Source organism: Dermacentor andersoni, chromosome 9 (assembly GCF_023375885.2).
Source record: "Dermacentor andersoni chromosome 9, qqDerAnde1_hic_scaffold, whole genome shotgun sequence".
Lineage (NCBI taxonomy): Eukaryota > Metazoa > Arthropoda > Arachnida > Ixodida > Ixodidae > Dermacentor > Dermacentor andersoni.
Window position 1 is genome coordinate 11458542 of NC_092822.1, and position 18472 is coordinate 11477013.

The following is an 18472-nucleotide window of genomic DNA, read 5'->3' on the forward strand; positions in this document are numbered from 1 at the left end:
AATGATATCCCCAGTGGACTTTCTCTTCTTCTTTTAATCTTCCCGTCCCCCTTTCCCCAGTGTAGGGTAGCCAACCGAGCTCAGTCCTGGTTAACCTCCCTACCTTTCATTTATCATTTTCTCTCTCACTCTCTCTTCAAGAACTTTTACTGAGCCACGGCTCACAAGTACGAAGATATATTTCTAAACCCGTTACGCCACAGTGGCGTACGGACGCTGAAGTTCCAGTTGAAAATTTTAAAAAAGATATAACTGTGGCATTCATTTTCTTTTACAGTACCACATTTATCAACTCGAAATAACGAAAATATAGCTATGAAACCGTACTTGATAACTCTGAACTAATTTAGTGCTTCCCTTTAGTGTCTTTAAGTGAAGGAAACAGCTTCAGTCACGCACAACCGAACATGTCCCGCTAAAGGCTAACACCCAAACTTTTCTAAGGCAGAATGGCAGACATAAATGCTCGGCGTTATCACGTGGTATTGCTCCCAAGTGCATACAGGCACACTGTTATACTTATCTTCAGTTAATATGACGAGAACTAGCGTATGACACATGACATGGCTGATGTCCACCCAACTAAAATGGAATTCTTTACGCGCACTATTGCTGTTCGAGATCGGCACCATCCTCAAATGATTAACCGAGATAGGGTTGTACCCAAAGATAGGATCGTTACCCAAGGGTTATAGTAATGACAGGGAGCCTTGATCATTATCTCGCCTATCTCTCGGGCGGAGTATGCGCTGAGAAATACTAGGGCCCTGCGGCTCGCGTGTCGGCGATCAAGTGTTAGTGCACACTGTTCTCAAAAGGCCTATCGTGTCGCCTTTAGTAGCGCGCAACTCTTGCTTTCACTGCAGAGTTTCGTGAATGAGACAACGTTTCAGAAGTCTTTCTCCTGCACCGCGTGTTAACTCGTGTGCCTGGTGACATATGCTCAAAACCACGGTGCCGTCTAAGATTTCCCGAAGACGGCTCTGCGCTTGAGCTGCGGCCTGAGATTCCTGATCTGCGTGATGGAATTCTGACAAAGCCAGAACAAATTGACAAATCTGCCGTCCTCTGTGGTCCGCATGCACCAATTCTACGCGCGAAGCTGCCGCAATATATGCGAGAATGCCTGTTATTTCTCATTGTGCGCAGCATTACTGACTCTGCGAGCAAAATTTCATCACGTGGTGCATCTTTAGTTGCTCGATGGATACCTTCACATGTAGGAATCGCCGGAAATGAAGAAGCTGATCGACTCGCTTCAACTTGCGCTCAAAACAACTGTGACTGCCCAGAAACTTTGTGCAAGCTTGATGACGCTCGTCTGCTAATTCGTCGCTACCTACTCAAGCATCACCCAGACCAGGGAGTCGCAAATGGGACGTTCCCGCCCCGTCTTCGCGGCCGAGGCTTGCCTCTTCACGCTAGGGCACAACTACTCAAGCTGAGGGTTGGCTGCGTGAACGTGCACGAACGTTTATACAGACAAGGACGTGTGGCCAGTCCATCGTGTACGTCATGTGGCTGCTGCGAGACCCTTCAGCACCTTATATTGGAGTGTCCCGCTTTCAGTGCGCAGCGCATGTCGTTAGTGAGAGACTATCATCTCCTTGGCCAGTGGTGTATGACACTCGACGAATGTTTGTACCCCAGTGGTTGTGCGTCTAAACGCGATCAGGCTCATCACGCTCCACTTACGTTACTAAAGTTAACTAACTTTTCTAAAAAAACTATTCTGTTCAACATTCCGTAGTACCGTGACCTTCAGTGACCGGTCCTACTGTGTGTGATCTGTACTGTGTTCTACTTTAGTCTTTAGATTTGTCCTGTTGCTCTTCCTTTCCTCCTTCCTCCCCTCCTTCCTATCTTCCATTTCTGTGTAGCTGTCACCTCCCTTCAGAAAAGTAAGCAGGCGTTGTGCCCCTTGCGGTGGCAATTGCCAGCCTGCTTCTCGCTTCCCTTTCCTGTTAATTGTATATATGTGTTGAAATTATTATTATTATTATTATTATTATTATTATTATTATTATTATTATTATTATTATTATTATTATTATTATTATTATTATTATTATAGGCGTCGCTGGCGACAAGCTCATTGAGAGTAGCTTTAATCGCATTTTTCTGTGGGAAGATAGGTTTACTTCAAATGCTTCATCGGGGCGCAAACAATAACCCCTGGAAGTGCTCCAAATACACTCTTGCGAGGCTTCGTGCTAGGCTCGGTACTGCTACAGACACCGGGACGAACCCGATTTAGAACCGTTCTAAGTGTTCCTGTTCGCCCAAAGGCGCTCTCGCCAAGAACACGTCTGGCGGTATCAGTGGCAACACCAAGACTAGCGCAAACTCTCGCAATTACGCCTCTTGCCCTCCTGTTCGCCCTCGGAGAGGCGCCATACGTTGAAACACTGGCTCATGGCACAAGAGTGCGTCGTGGAATACTCACTCGCATATGCGCTTCAGCTCGGCCTCAGTGGTGGCGAACGCGAGGCTCTTGTTTCGCGACAGCAGGTCCAGCTTGCGCACGCACTCGCTCACCACCTCGTTGTGGCACGAGCTGCTGCCGCCGCTGAGCTCATCGTCAGTGTCGTTAGTGGCCCGACCTAATCGCGCCGCGGTGGCGGCCCGGCAGGTGTTGTCATGCCATCGGCAGCTGCCCAGCAATGCCACGCCTGCGATAGTATTTTCGGGTATCGGAAGGGGGTGGAATACATGATGGATGGATCAAAAGATGTTTCAACAGCGGCTGACATATCGGAGAAAGACAAGGTCTTCCGGAGAGCATTAGCGTAGCGTGTGATTTGCTGAGATATCATTATCCCCTGGAGAAGACCAATCTGGGCTATCTGTTTCTATTGCCGCGCTCATTGCGCTAATTCCACATTACTATTGCTCCGTACATGGCTCTAGGCTGATTTGATGCTTCTTTATATATATATATATATATATATATATATATATATATATATATATATATATATATATATATATATATATATATATATATATATATATAGGCGTTTCTCAGGAAGAAACCTCGCCGTTGAGGAAATATTCGTCCTGGTCTGGCATTCGAACCCGGGACCAAATCGTTTCCGGGGCGGTCGCTCTACAATCTGAACTAACGACGAAACCAGCAGATCGCAGAGCGAGGACGAATTAATCGACAACTCTAAGCACAGGGACACCAAATAATGACAAATCAGTTCTGCCGAATCCCGCAATGTGGAGGAAATGTCACGAAAGAAAAAAATTATCATTGTACGCGAGACCAACGCTAGCATTGGTTCCGATTTCGAATTTCTGACCGGGACGAATTCCTTTCCTTAATTTCGAGGCTTTCTTTCTAAGAAACCCGTATGGGTTCGGTTCTTTTCTTCTCTCTCTCCCTTTGTTTTCTTTCTTTTTTTATTTGTAGCCTAGTTCTACATCCGAGTGTATGACAATTTGCCCCTTCAAACGTCATGAGGTACGGGTATTTTTTTTTCTTTTGCAATAAAGCCTGTTTACTTAATGCACAACATGTATCTTTCTGGTAACTGGCTTTTCCGTTAAAAAAATATTACTTGTGTGGCGGTGCCGAGCGTAACCCTGCTCGCAACTTGCAAGGAACTACTGATTGTCTTGTTTTTAACTTTTTTATTTTAGGTTCTTTTTATTCTTATTCTTATCAGCAGCCTTTGATACTACTCTTCGAGCAACAGCGAAATAAATAGCTTGCATTATGTGGGTCTTCTGTTTCTTTAATTGAGCGTTCGGGGAACACAAATCTCGGCTGATTGGCGCTGACGCTTTCGTAGAAAGGCTAAGTGAGTCGGAGTCATTTCTTGGACGTGGGACGTCCCCATGTAAGATGGGTCCATGAGGACAAATTTGCATAGTAATGTGGATATTCGATGCATCCGGACAACGGGTTTGTCGTGGCGCTAACATAATCGCGAAAGCTCATTCAGCGGCAAAGTATTGAACGCCCATGCCATGACTTCTAATCGTGCCGTCAGAATAAAAAAAAAGAATTCGGGCCCACCACAGTAGAAAAAAAACAAACGAAACAAGAAAAATAGATACCGCGGAACAGCGTAGCGCTAAGTCGCGAGCAATCAGAATATTGATTAAAGTCACGATATTCTTCAGAATAAGTAGAAGCTGACCTCTTTGACGCACTGGAATCGCATACCTATTGAACAACAAAGGCCAGAACTGTAACTTTGTCCGAACACAGAGATGTTGTTGCAACTAATACTAATGAGAACGTGTTTTGCTGCTTTATAGCGAGATATCAGGAAAAGATTCATATCGCCAAAAGATTAGGCTGGAGTAAAAGCGTTCAAAAAAAATGGCATGGCCTATTCATTCCACTTGCGCCCTCCTGAAAGGGAAATGTGAAGCCAAGAAAGAAACATTAAACGTAGCAACACGACGTAAAGCGGGATTAATTTCGAAGGCCCTTAGATGTATAAGGTTTCTTTCTTCACTTCTGAGCACCGCCCTTATTATTTGACGACGAAAGAATATCTGCCGCACGCCCTCAACGATGCCGTTTATATCGTGTAATCCGCATCGGATACTAGGCGAAGGAAAGAGCCAATAGCTTTCTTTTCAGGTCGCCAGTCTGACGAAATATCGTGTGGTCGTGAGGAAACATGAAGAAAGCATGACCAAATTTTGGACAAAAGCTGGTAACAAAGCATAGGCCAGAACGTCAAGTCCTTTTTTATATTTTTGTCTGTCTGTCCTATTTTTGGCGCCTGTCCTGCTTTCTTCGGCTTCTTTTTTATTTGCTCATTGTCTCTACAAGCCAGAAGAACGTGGTTATCTTTTTTTTTTTTAATCGTCGGACTTACGCAGAATGCTTTAACGCGACATTGCAGCGATCGGTGTTCGTCATGATTCACCGACCGTCTCTCATATGGCTTTGCTTGAATAGGCAGAATGGGAAAAAAGAAGGAAACTGCACGCATCAACAAGGCGGGGCCATTACTAAGCAAAGAGGAAGTCTCTCTCCTTGCTCCTGCAACTGTTACATTTTCTCCGCTTTAATATTGTCGCAAGCTTATTCGAAGCGGCTCGCGCTCTCTCGAGACGGCTGGAGGGGCGCTGCGCCTGAAGAGGCGAACTCGCCATTATTGAAACCCCCGCCGGGCAAGAGGACGGCCGAAGCGGGCTCCTTTCGCCGGGGCACTGCGAGGTCCCACAGGAGCGGCACCTACGAGGGGACTGGCACTTCGCGCACTGTTCTCACTGTTTAGTTAATGAGGCGCAATTCTGTGCCAATACTTCCACGACCTTCCCACTTTTCTTGCTCGCCTTCTTGCCCACTGTAAGTGTACGCGTGGGGAGAAAAGAGAGGGAGAATTCTGCGAATGTCGGTGGGCCATTCCGCGGTTGTAGTGCGCCTGGCGATTTGAAGATAACTCCTCCTACAGCTATACTAATTCTATTCTGCACACTGAGCCTTTTCCAAGCTAGCTCTGACTAGCGCTGTGGCTTGTCTCCAGAATGTCTTGGCGCTTGCCGAACCTCCGAAACCAGGCCGTTCGCTAACATTAGCCATGAACTCAATGCATTGCTTAGGTAAGAAACGTCGCAGAGCTTGATAAACAACTTACAATTTAGAAGTCGCTTCGCACTCCGCTTAAAATTCAGCAGCAGTCATGGTTGTGTTCAAAGTAGGCTGATGTTCTTCAATGAGGTGAATATTTTTGCGTGGCAAAAAAAATTCCCCCCAGTCAGACGCTTTGTTGTTGCAACAGGCGCATCTTGGTCCTTATTATTATTTCTGTCGCTGTTATGGTTACAGCATTTGATTTCGTTGCTGTTTTTGCCGTTGCTGTACTCGTGAGGAGACATTTTCTTTAGTACAGCGGTGTTGCCAGTGAACCAAACATAGACGGCGGAGGCGTAGCGTTATTTTGGCCCAACTAGCACCGTGTAGTCGTTACTTGCGGTCACAAAAATTATTAACGTACTCGAGGATCACTAACATGCGGGCGATATTCGATACAGCTCGCGCGAACACGCATAAAAGCACATCCTACAGCGGGAAGTGAACGAGGAATCGAGAAATGTGCTCCGGTAGAAGAAAGCTGGAGGTAAGCAGGCTTGACCTCCTTGATCTTATTACAGATATCTCAGGTACTTAACGTATTGCATATAAAATGATCCTTCAGCATCATGTTCGGTATATATATATATATATATATATATATATATATATATCATGTTCGGTTCCCCACACACGCGTAGTGCGGGAAACTTACACAATGCAATTGCAAGAAAGGTGATTTCGGTAGGCACCCCGAAAGGCGCGTAGGCGATGACACTTATCGCAGGAAAATTGAACTACTAAGCATTCGAAAACAATTCTATCCGCGTTCATTTGCTGAGACGTGTTTCTGGCAATCTTACTCCATTGCAAGGCTACTTTGCGAACAAACACGCACTCTTTTTGTTTTGCTCGTCGTAAATTGACAAAAAAATTTGCTCGGACATTTATTTTCTCGGAAGAAAAATGGTAAAAAAGAGATACAAGCTGTTTTTTCGCTTTATGAATATCTTCATTGCTGTTGTTCATTTCCCCGGGGCCACCCACTTCTATCAAGTTCTGTCTCCACAAGCTAGTGAAGTGAGTCTATCTAATTCTTTAAAAATCGCAGATGTTGCGCCAATGTTCACACGCGAGCAGGGCTATCGAAATATCAGTCAATGTTTGCGACATCGAGACAAAGAGGGTCTCCACTCTTTGGAAAAAAAAACGTCTTAGCAAATAAAAACATTTCCTTGGACAACTTGGTTCATAACGAAGAAACAGAAATCACCACACAAAAAGACAGAGACAGAGTGCACAGGACTGTCCCGTGCAATGTGTCATTGTGCGCCATATTTTGTTACTTCTACGTCTTAGCAGTCTCTTGAATCACAAAGTTCAAGAACTGATATATCTGAGCAGGGAGACGGTGTTTTATTGCACTTTGTAAGAGTGTACGTTCTTGCTAAAGCGTATATAGGCATCACTCTTTGTGCAATGTGGTGCTGTGGAACATTTACAAGAACAACAACTTACTGTGGGCGCATGCGCCTTCTTTGAGGAAGGGAACGGCAATATATATAGACGGATGACAGAAATTCAAGCGACAAAACATGCAAAAAAGGACGATCTAAGACGGTATTTCGATTCGGTACTTTATTCTTTGCCCTCTAAGGGTAGCAAAAAAAAAAGAAACAAAAGTGCTGATAACAACGCGAGGGAGCCGGGCGGAAACAAAAGCGCAATTGGAGCGGAACAAGAACATGGGTTTGGCAACCGCTAATACATTTATCCAGGAGGCCGTTCTAAAGGATTCCCTTCCCTTAAGTTCCCTCTACCCTCCTTCGCATTCGTAGCTGGGCAACGGCTTCCAACTGCAACGCATCGGGGTATCGAAGTCCTTCCCTATGAGAACGTACATTTGATATGCAAGATCGAAGACGTCTTTTCTAGGCTCATCGTTCAAGACGGCCTCTGTCGGGACTAGAGCACTTAGTGCTTCCCCTTCTAAGGAGAGCAAGAGTGAGTTGACACCAGCGAAACGGTCATGTCTGCCTGTGCGAATTCATTTTTGTTCACTCCTCGAGCATAGCTTCCCTGAGTGTTGCAAACACCCTGCCTGTTTTCCCCGTTGAACTACTGTGCTCGGGTCATTCCGCCATATTTTGGTCTGACGTCAACGACAGCGCATGCTTTTCGCAGATTGAACAGTGCATCTGTGTAGCCCGCCGGGGTAGCTTAGTGGCGGTGGCGTTGCGCTGCTGAGCTCGTGATCATGTGTGCGTGTGTGCGTGTGTGTGCGTGCGTGCGTGCTTGCGTGTCTGTGTGTGTGCGTGTGCGTGCGTGCGTGCGTGCATGTGTGTGCGTGTGTGTGTGCGTGCGCGTCGTGTGTGTGTGTGTGTGTGTGTGTGTGCGTGTGCGTGTGCGTGTGCGTGTGCGTGTGTGCGTGTGTGTGTGTGTGTGTGTGTGTGTGTGTGTGTGTGTGTGTGTGTGTGTGTGTGTGTGTGTGTGTGTGTGTGTGTGTGTGTGTGTGTGTGTGTGTGTGTGTGTGTGTGACAATTACAGCGTATTGTATTCACGTATTCTATTGCGCACGCGGCGTAGGCCCCTAGTGGTGATGGCGGTTAACTCTACGCCAAAGCCAGTATGTGACACAGCTGCAGGCTTGCAAACTCCGCATTCTTCTCTTTCCTCGGCCTCGGTCCCGTTCGGTTGCGGGGTTGGCTCTTCTGGACCTCAAACTCAATTTCTCTTGATCATGGACTTTGTTTCGTTGGGTGGGCCTCCCGGATGACAAGCCCATCCGGCAGCATGGCTGAGAGGGCTATTGATAAACCACAAGACTCGGTAGTCCCCACACACACTCCATTAACGGTTTCATGGTTTTGTTCATTTCGCTGAAGGTGTTATCTGTTTTAATTTCAGCGCATTAAGCATGACCGCTTCGATCGCAACAGGGGTAAAGCTGACTGCGAGTCGTTCTTCTTTTTAGGCAAAAAGCTATCACACTCCCGCAAAAGGCCTACATGGCATCATTTGCGCCGAAGCAAAAGAAAGCCTCCGAAAAGATCTGCTTGTATGGGTCTGCATAACCCTCAGTGCGTTTGGCGCTTGTCGTATCCTTATATGGAGTGCATGGTGCTTCGGGTTGTGCAGTCATTGATCATTGCCTTCAAATAGGGTGCAGTAACTTACAGACGAGGCATGGCGTTGTGCGTCACTCGCTTTCCCAAGCCGCACGTCGGGAATGAATATACGAGCTTCGAGTCGTGGCCAGGTTAGAAATAAGGGGCTGATACACGCCTCACACGCGGCAGTAAAATATCAGCTGAAATATATAAAGCACTACGTTTTCACGAAAGTCCGTTTGATGTCGTTAAAGCTGACTAGACGACTCCATTGAAGTATAAGCCAAGTCAAGTCACAGTTCAATACAGTAAGATAATGCGACCGGCAGCGAAAATTGCTCCTAAAGATGCACTGATCCGCCGCAGTGGTATTATGACCGCAAAGTCACGTTTTCAATTACCAGCCATGGGGGGCAGACATTCAGATAGAAGTGGAATGCAAGAACGATCATTGATTTGTGCGCATGTCAAAACAACCCAGCTTTCTTACATTATTGGTAGCTTCCCATTACGGCCTCTCTTATTGCCCTCCGTGAAGCTTTGATATTGAAAATCACGTACTGTTAAAAAACACCCATCACATGGAGATTGCGTGATATCAACAGCGGAAAAGCAATAATAACGAATGAAGAAGTGGTTAGTTGTTCTATTGCTCGTACTTATTACCTTTGTATACGCCGTACTCCTAACGGACCACTTGGCTGACTCTGAGTAATACATTGGATCGTATGCCAGTACGGCTTTGATCACTGCCGGTTAAATCTTCTCTTCATTCTTGCGTGTTTTCTTTTTCAGGTGCAATAAAGTCTCTTACAATATTTTTTCGGAGGAACAACCACAAAAATGAGCTCGATGAGCTCGTCGCAAAACTGGTACAGAAGTACTTGCCCGTCCGTCGCGACGGAGATCCAGTGACACAACTCCCAGACTACCGAGGCCCTCCACGCCCCGAGCTCGACGAAGACTTCTCCATTGCCGAGGTTAGACAGGCCATCTTCGCGCTCAACCGCAAGTCTGCGCCGGGTCCAGACGGAGTCACCAACAGAATGTTGAGAAACCTCGAGGACACGTCGATCGTCTTCCTGACCGACAAAATCAACGAGTCCTGGAATAGCGGCGTTGTTCCTGCAGAATGGAAGATGGCCTGCACGGTGCTCATTCCCAAGCCCGGCAAGGCCCCGAACATCGAGAACCTCAGGCCGATTTCTCTAACCTCCTGCGTCGGCAAGGTCATGGAGCGCGTCGTCCTCAACAGGGTCAACGGGTACCTCGAAGACAACGAGGTTTACACGTACAACATGATCGGCTTCCGCTCCGGACTCTCGACGCAGGATGCAATGCGCCTAATAAAGCATCAGATTGTGGATGGCCGTTCCAGAGACGTCAAGGCGTTGCTCGGTCTGGACCTCGAGAAAGCTTTCGACAACGTGCTCCACAGCTTCATCGTAAAGACCATTTCAGATCTGGGTCTCGGCTCCAGATTCCATAGCTACGTCAGCTCTTTCCTAACGAACAGGAAGGCCAAGCTTCGCATTGGGGACTTCCGCTCCAACGATGTGCCCCTCGGAGGGCGGGGCACTCCTCAGGGCGCCGTCATCTCACCCACCCTGTTCAACATCTGTATGATTGGTCTTTCCGAGAGGTTGGCACGCGTAGAGGGCGTCAAGCACACCATATACGCCAACGACATCACCTTATGGTGCTCCGGCGGCTGCGAGGGCAGAGTCGAAGAATCCATGCAGGAGGCGATAGACGTGATCGAGGAGTATCTCCGCCCCACCGGGCTTCGATGCTCCCCCGCCAAGTCGGAGCTTCTGCTTTACAGAAAAGAGAAGGGAGGCAGACCCAAAGATTGGAAGCCAGTCTCCGAAAGCAGCATCAGTCTTCGCACTTGTGACGGGGGGGTGATACCCAGGGTTGACGTTATTCGGGTCCTGGGCATGTTTGTCGAATTCAACGGCGGGAACGGAACGGCTCTCCGCAAGATCATCGCAAAGACGGACAACGCTTTCCGCCTCGTTCGCAGAATAGCAAACAGGCACCGAGGAATGAAGGAAAACAATCTCCTCAGGCTTATCAATGCATTCGTACTATGTCACTTTACGTACACAATTTCTATGCATAACTGGCTCAGAGCGGAGCGAGACAAACTGAACGCTCTCATCCGCAAAGTGGTCAAGAGGGCTCTCAGGCTACCCATCAGGACCCATACCGAGGATCTCCTTAGGCTGGGGGTGCATAACACTGCCGAGGAGATTGCCGAAGCCCAAGAACGCGCGCAACTCACTCGCTTGAGCACCACAGCGGCAGGTAGACACATCCTCGAAGAGCTGGGTTACCAACCTGCGGGATTCCCGATGGTCAGTACCCCGATCCCCAGGGCCATTCGAGACAAGTTCAAAGTGGCCCTTGTGCCCCGAAACGTCCATCCCGTCCATAACGAGGGCAGACGCAAGGCCAGAGCAGCAGCCATCCTCAAACAGATCAAGCAACGAGACATTAGAGCAGGCTTCGTCGACGCCGCGGAGTACAGCGATGGGAAGACCTTTGCCATCGTTGTGGTCGACTCCAGTGGCAAGATTTCCAACTGCGCCTCCATTCGCACTTCAGACCCCGGTGTCGCCGAGCAAGCCGCCATCGCCCTCGCCCTGCTAGACGGTCGTGGATCCGAGATATATAGCGATTCCAAAACAGCAGTTAGGGCTTTTCAGAAGGGTTGCATCGCCAAACAAGCTGCTCGTCTTCTTAGCAGCTCGAGTCGAGATGCTCTCACGCATCATTCAATCCACTGGTTTCCAGCTCACGTAGGGTCGGTCGAGGGTGCTCCCCCGAACCTCAATAAGTCTGCTCACGAGGCTGCGCGTGACCTCACCGACCGCGCTTCCTCTACAAGAAGCACCGACTCCCCTCCTCCCTACGGCCACAGGGACGCTCCCGCTACTCACAATGAGCTTATTAAATTCTTCTACATGTCTAGAAGGGTCTTTCCACCCCCTCACCCCAAGTTGAATAGGGCGCAAGCCGTTTCGCTTAGGCTTCTGCAGACCAGTACGTATCCGTGTCTGTCCGTTCTCCACGAGGCTTACCCGGACGTGTATCGCGACGACGCCTGCCCCTCCTGCGGGCAGACCTCCACTCTAGCGCACATGCTGTGGGAGTGTGGGTCGACATACCCCAAGTTCATCAAGGAGGAGTGGGACTCGCTTTTGCGTAGCCCCGCTCTAGAAAAGCAAATCCTGGCCGTCCAGCGTGCCCGCGACCGGGCCGGTGGGCTAGACCTGCCGGTCCCGACGTGGGACTAGCCGGGTGCGCGACGAGTTCGCGTCCTCGCCGGACCTACAATAAAGTTTATTCACTCACTCACTCACTCACAACCACGCGTGATCAAACATATACTTGCGCACAAACAGAGTGGGGAAAAGAGTCTATTTCTGGGAACGTTGCACGCAAAATAATGAACAGTACAACTAGCCTGTAAGATGTTTAACTTTTTCATAGCTCCAGCAGACGACATTAGCTTTCCAAGATTGCTTGACCAGAACAAGGATAACAAACTAATATTTCATATTTCATATTTCATATGCCTCACAGGCTCCCGAAGGAGTATTGCGTGAGGAGGGCGGTACAGATAACTGTGGAGCAATAACATAAACATAAATATGAACAGAACATAAATATAACATAACATAAATATGAACAGAACGAGAATCAAATCAAGGAAGGTAAAAGAACAGTGGTTAGCTTTTCAGTATGCAGTAAAGCAAACAACCTTAGAACAAACGCTTACATAAATAAATAACAATGATGTTAAAAGTAACAAAACTAAACAGATACTTGTATTTAGCTAAGTACTAGCCAAATATGCAGTGATTTTTCGTTTGAAGGTTAATGAGTCGTTAATGTCAGTGATGTTATCAGGAAGACCATTCCACAGTGCAATCGCACGTGGCAAAGCTGAGCAGTTGAATGGATTGGTGTGACCGAAGATGCGTTGGAAACTCAGATGATTATGCAGACGTCTAGATGTGCGGGAGGGACGAACGAGTGGTAAAGTAGATGGGCGTACATTATGCATGATTTTGTGCAGAAGACAAAGTAATGCTTTATTCCTGCGCGATTCCAAAGATGAAAGCGACAACGACAACTTGATGTTAGTTACGCTCGAAAATGGGCTATAATCTCTGGCAATGAAACGTGCAGCACGGTTTTGGATCGACTCGAGAAGATGGATTAGATATGCCTGATGAGGTGACCATATAGAAGCTGCGAATTCGAGCTGCGGTTGCACTAATGTTTGGTAGGCTATCTTTCTAGTGAGGGAAGGAGCGCTGCGAAGGTTGCGTTTTAAATATCCGAGAATGCGCGATGCTTTAGCCGTTATTTTCTCAATGTGGGATGACCATGAAAGGCTAGGTGTTAGAATAATTCCAAGGTACTTGTATGAAGATGTGCGAGCGACGATACTATTGCCAAGTGAGTAACTGAAAATAGAGTAGGACTTTTTGTGAGTAAATGTCATTAGATTGCATTTGTTAGTGTTTAGGGTCATTTGCCAATCCAAACAACAGTTAGTGACACATTGAAGGTCATGTTGAAGAGCAATATGATCAGCGGGGCAGCGGATTTGACGGTAGATAACGCAGTCATCTGCGAATAGTCGAACACTGTATGTAATGTTAAATGGCAAGTCATTGATGAAAATCAGGAAGAGTAAGGGTCCAAGGACACTTCCCTGAGGTACGCCTGATGTTACGTTACTGAAAGGGGAAGAGTACTGGTCAATGAAAGTGAACTGCTTTCGAAAAGACAAAAAGTTTCTTATCCACGAAGTTGTTAGTTCGTCAAGGTTTAAACATGAGAGTTTAGAAATGAGGCGACAGTGAGCCACGCGATCAAATGCTTTCGAGAAGTCGATGAATATTGAGTCAGTCTGAGCATTGCCGTCCATATTATGAAAAAGATCCGTAGTGAATTCGATTAGTTGTGTCTCACATGAAAGGCCTTTTCTAAATCGATGCTGATGTTTAAAAAAGAAGTTATTACATTCTAAGTGATGAACGACATTAGTAAAAAAATTGGCTGAAGGCTTAGCTTGGTTAAGCCTGGAAGATTGCGAAAGCAATACCCTTGGCTGCGCCTTGGTTCGGCTGATGGTGTGGACATGATTGCCCTTTGATAAACTTATGGCTATACATCATCCGACATAGCGCAAGGCAGCGCGCCGACCACTGCGAGGAGCCGAGCTGTAGCCCCATTTATCCTCCTAGCGTGACGTCACACCAGCGAGCGCCCTCTCTCGGTAGCGCCGCAGCAGCGGCGCGCAAGGCTTCGCCTCCACCATCGATGCCGCGATGCCCCGTCTCTCGGTCTGGCGTGACGTCACACGGTCACGTGACGCGCAGCTGTGTAAGGAGGCGCCACGACCACCGATGGGCCGAAAGTGCGAGCAGTATTGCTTTCGAAATAAAATGATGTGTTCGAGTAACTTGCAGGGAACGCTAGTTAGTGATATGGGACGGTAATTACTCCCATCGCTCTTGTCACCTGACTTGAAAATGGGTATGATTTTGCCGACTTTCCAATCATTCGGCAGCTCCCCTGTTGACAGTGATTGCTGAAATATATGATTAAGGATTGTACTGGAAGGGACTACTGTATGCTTTAGGATTTTCGTATTGATGCCATCAAATCCGGAACTAGTCGATAATTTGAGATTGTTCATCAAATTAGCGATTCCAGCGGGTGTTACGGTAATAGGAGTGATATATTGGTAATCATAGTCTGCCATCTTTGGTATATTGGAATGGTCTTCCTTTGTGAACGTGGAAAGAAAGTAGTTGTTAAATACAGATGCGCAGTGCTCTCGCGGTATGGGAAGACCAGTGCTATCCACCAGTGCAGGAGTGTCAGTGCTGTTTGAAGGAGATATGGTTTTCCAGAATTTCTTAGGATTATTTTTTATCTTTGACTGAAGGTCATCGGAAAAGAATTTATGCTTTGCACGACGAAGGGAACTGCAGTAGGCTTTTCCGCAGGCTTTATGTTTATTCCATGAAGCTAACGTGTTGACACGTTTGGCTGCACTGTATAAACGTTTCTTTTTGTTTTTAACGCATTCAAAGTTTTATTAAACCATGGTTTGGAATATGCGCGCTGTACTGTGCGATGTTTCAACATTCCTCAGTTTTCCTTTGTCCTGATTGATGGTTGAACCCGGTGCTGCGACACTAAATATACTTGCTGTCTTCGGCCTACTGTAATTTAGTACGGGACGGTACTTTCAATTGGTAATGTTGACGCCAAAGGACAAAATGTGAAATTCGTGGTATTCGGGCCCTCGAAGGGGCGAGATTTTGAAAGAGAGACACTATTGCCGTAATTCTTTGATCCTTGAAAAATAAATCAGTGTGCCGGCAACAAAAAAAAACTCGGAGAAATAAAATACAAAAATAATGTCGCAGTTTCTCATTGGCTCCATAAAGCCACGTGCGGTCGGTATAAAGAACGGCTGTCGTCTTATACAAGAGAGCAAACAAGAATGAAAAATATAGAGAATGTTTTCCCAGTTAACGACTGAAACGAATTTTTTTTTATTTGAGAACATTGTGATCTTTCTCTCAACGTGCGTCATTTGCTTGAATGACATAGCACTTTCTTTTTTTTTTCGATACAGCATTTTGTCGTCGCGGAATGAGTCAGTATGAAGTAAATTTCTCTCTTTGAATGCACTGGCCATATTGGTATCCTTTATTCAAGTGGACCGCTTTATAGTGAACCACTTGTGGCTCAAAACGAAACCGGAGGAAATTGTAAAGCTTCTTGTCACGAAGTTATGAGATGAACCAATGTGCAGTTCTGAAAGGGGCTTCGTTTCGAGAAAGACGGCATTTCAGATCCACAGTACGCAGCCCAAGTACTGCAACCGTTATTAGACCCCAAACTAGCCTGCAAGGCTATGGGTCCGAGCAGTATTGTGTATTGTGTGCATGCAATGAATTAAATAAATTTTTAAAGATGATTTTCTTTCCTTTCTTCATTTGTAAGTTCTGACAGTAAGACATAGCAAGATATTTGGCGCGCGTAAAATTATTTTCATATTTAAAAGCAGTGTTATAAAGCTTGCCTAAGCCACCCGTTGAGAAAACTCCATGTCGTAAACTAGCACTTTGCAATTACTCTGCCGTAATAACCATGGTTAGGCTTAAAATATGTCCTACCACTATTAGCGCTTATTTACACAGAATCCCTTATTTCGTTAACCACGATAACGGCCTGTATAAATGAGCCTGGCTGCCTATGCTCCCTATCTCTTCATGTTCATTTTCTTGTCGATGTAATACGTCGCAAGTTAGGTTATCATTAATCACTGTTTTCTTGTCCTTTGTAATAGATTGCCTAAAGCCAAACAGAAAAGAGCCTTCACCAGGTTTACACTTTCTTGAGAGCGCTTCTAATCATGCAAGGAAAAGCAAGGCAATGCGCAGCTCGCACATGCGCAACGCATGATCAGAAGAGGGCGCACCTTGTGTTTAAAAAAGAAATCAGGCTGGGCCAAGAAGGATATAATCAGGCAAGCGGCTCAAATAGTTGTTTTGAAGCCATAATGTTCAATAGCCTAACAAGAAAGCAAGAATTCAGGGTAGCCAGTAAGCCTCTATAGTCTGTACAGGAGTATGCTTATCTATAGGTCGATTACTCATAGGTACCCTGTTCATGAGAAGCAAATTAATAGAAGAATACAAATGGGTAGGGAGTGCATACAGCAGTCGTTACCAAATCATGACTCGGAATTTATCACTGCCGTTGAAAAGAAAATTGCACAATCATTACATTCAACCGGTGCTAACGTATGGGGCAGAAACTTGGAGGTTACCAAAGAAGCTCGGGAACAGGTTAAGGGCTACGCAAAGAGTGATGGAGCGAAAGACGTTAGGCGTAATGTTAAGAGACAGGAAGAGAGCGGTGTGGATCAGAGAGCAAACCGGCATAGCGGCTATTCTAGTTGACATCAAGAGATAAAATGGAGCTGGACAGGCCATCTAATGCGTAGGGTAGATAACCGGTGGACCATTAGAGTTGCGGACTGGGTACCAAGGGAAGAGAAGCACAGTCGAAGACGGCAGGAAACTAGGTGGGTTGATGAAATTATTAAACCTACAGGCGCAAGTAGGAATCAGCTAGCGCTGGACAGGAGTACTTGTAGATCGCTGTCAAAAGCCTTCGTCCTGCAGTGGGCATAAAAATAGGCTGATGATGATTATTTATACCATTTATCAAAATGAGTTTCGCCACTGAGACACCGTACGACGAGGTCTCCTTTACTTGTTTTCAGTAAGCGACGCAGCAAAGCACGTGATACTGCCCCTTTAAGCTGAAGCGACCAAGCGCTAACATTAGTGCATCTGGTCAAATTGCGTCATTGCTAAATGTAAAGTCGTTTATTCAAGCACTAAAATTACTAATGAGGCACCATTTCTGTCTCACCAAGTTTTTGGTTGTTGAAGAGCTGTGCACGAAGTTACCCCTATAGATCCACGAAGGAGTTCGGATGTGTCTCTCCATCCGCAAGGGACATTTCCCGAAAATCAGATACACCTTTGTTCTGGGTCATCCCGCGTGAACGCATTTCCGGTAGATGTCCCCTAAGCCAAAAGCCTTTGAGTGCCCGTGTGTCAGGGGCATTAGCAGCGATGCCCCTGGCGTCAAACACGCTTTCTGTAACGATCCTGCGACAAAGTGTCTTAAGGACGTGCTCCTGACCAAATCGGCCGGAAATAAATTGTTCTCTAAACGCTGTACCGGCGACGCTAATTGCAACGCTCGTCGCCCCTTAAGTTTTCAAGAATACGAGTTCTGGAGACATTGACGACCTCTTGTGAGTTAACGAGCCTCTCCGTAGCAGCGTCATAGTGTCGCCAAGGCGTCGCCATTTCACCGAGCCGCTAACGACAATGGCGCTCAAGCCGAGCGGTCTTCCGTGCTCGGCGCGGAAGAAATGCGACAGCGGAGAACGGAAGTGGTAGGAAGGGTTTGCAATTAGAAAGAGCCCTAAAATACGACACGTGCCTCGGAATTTCAGAAAACAATGTAAGCCTTCAAGGCATAGAATGAGGGGGGCAAATCGAGGGACATCTTGCTAGATGCTATGTACGCTTGTACGAGACACGTTTGAGAGCGCAATCAGGACGCGCAAGCGGGCATGTCACGTGGTATTTTTTGTATTTCGCGGACATCTGCGGTAATCGGAAGAACACTAATGCCTAATAGATAGAAACTGTTTAATCGGACGTTTTTTAAGCGCCCTACAACTTCCTAATTGAAATTTTTTGCCTAACTTCGTTGCTTCAAAAGTTGGTTAATTAATATTGACTAAGTATGCATTTAAGTAGAATACAACTAATATGTGTCCCTTACTACATACAATAGTCAGCAACATGCATTTGGCCGCGTCGTCTTACAGTGCATCGGCATATTTTTAATCTCTTGCTAAAGTTAGCTGGGACACCTTGTATAATATGCATCACACATCTCTCTCTCTCTCTCTCTCTCTCTCTCTCTCTCTCTCTCTCTCTCTCTCCACTCGCTTTAATATTAGATTCGTAAAAACGCTTGGAACCTCGAGTAACCGGCAGCCATGGGGAGCATTCAGAATGTTTTGCTAGATAATACAGATAAAGTTGAGAGTGGCGGTGAAGTTGCTAGATGACATAAATACGCTAGATAAGCACTTAACACGTATAGCTGCAACACCGGGTTTACAGAAAAAAACACTCTCAAATGAATTTTTTTATAAATTCCAGGTGGGCTGGCTCTCAGC

At 46.5% G+C, this 18472-nt stretch overlaps 1 protein-coding gene across 1 annotated transcript in view; it reads right to left on the minus strand.

Annotated features, from left to right (window-relative positions):
- Positions 1-18472, minus strand: part of LOC126527461 (uncharacterized) — a 57542-nt gene that overhangs the window by 6244 nt on the left and 32826 nt on the right. Inside the window, exon 2 of the mRNA XM_055068748.1 lies at positions 2447-2694. Within this exon, the coding sequence (XP_054924723.1) occupies positions 2447-2694 (248 nt within the window). The remainder of the gene's footprint in view (positions 1-2446; positions 2695-18472) is intronic.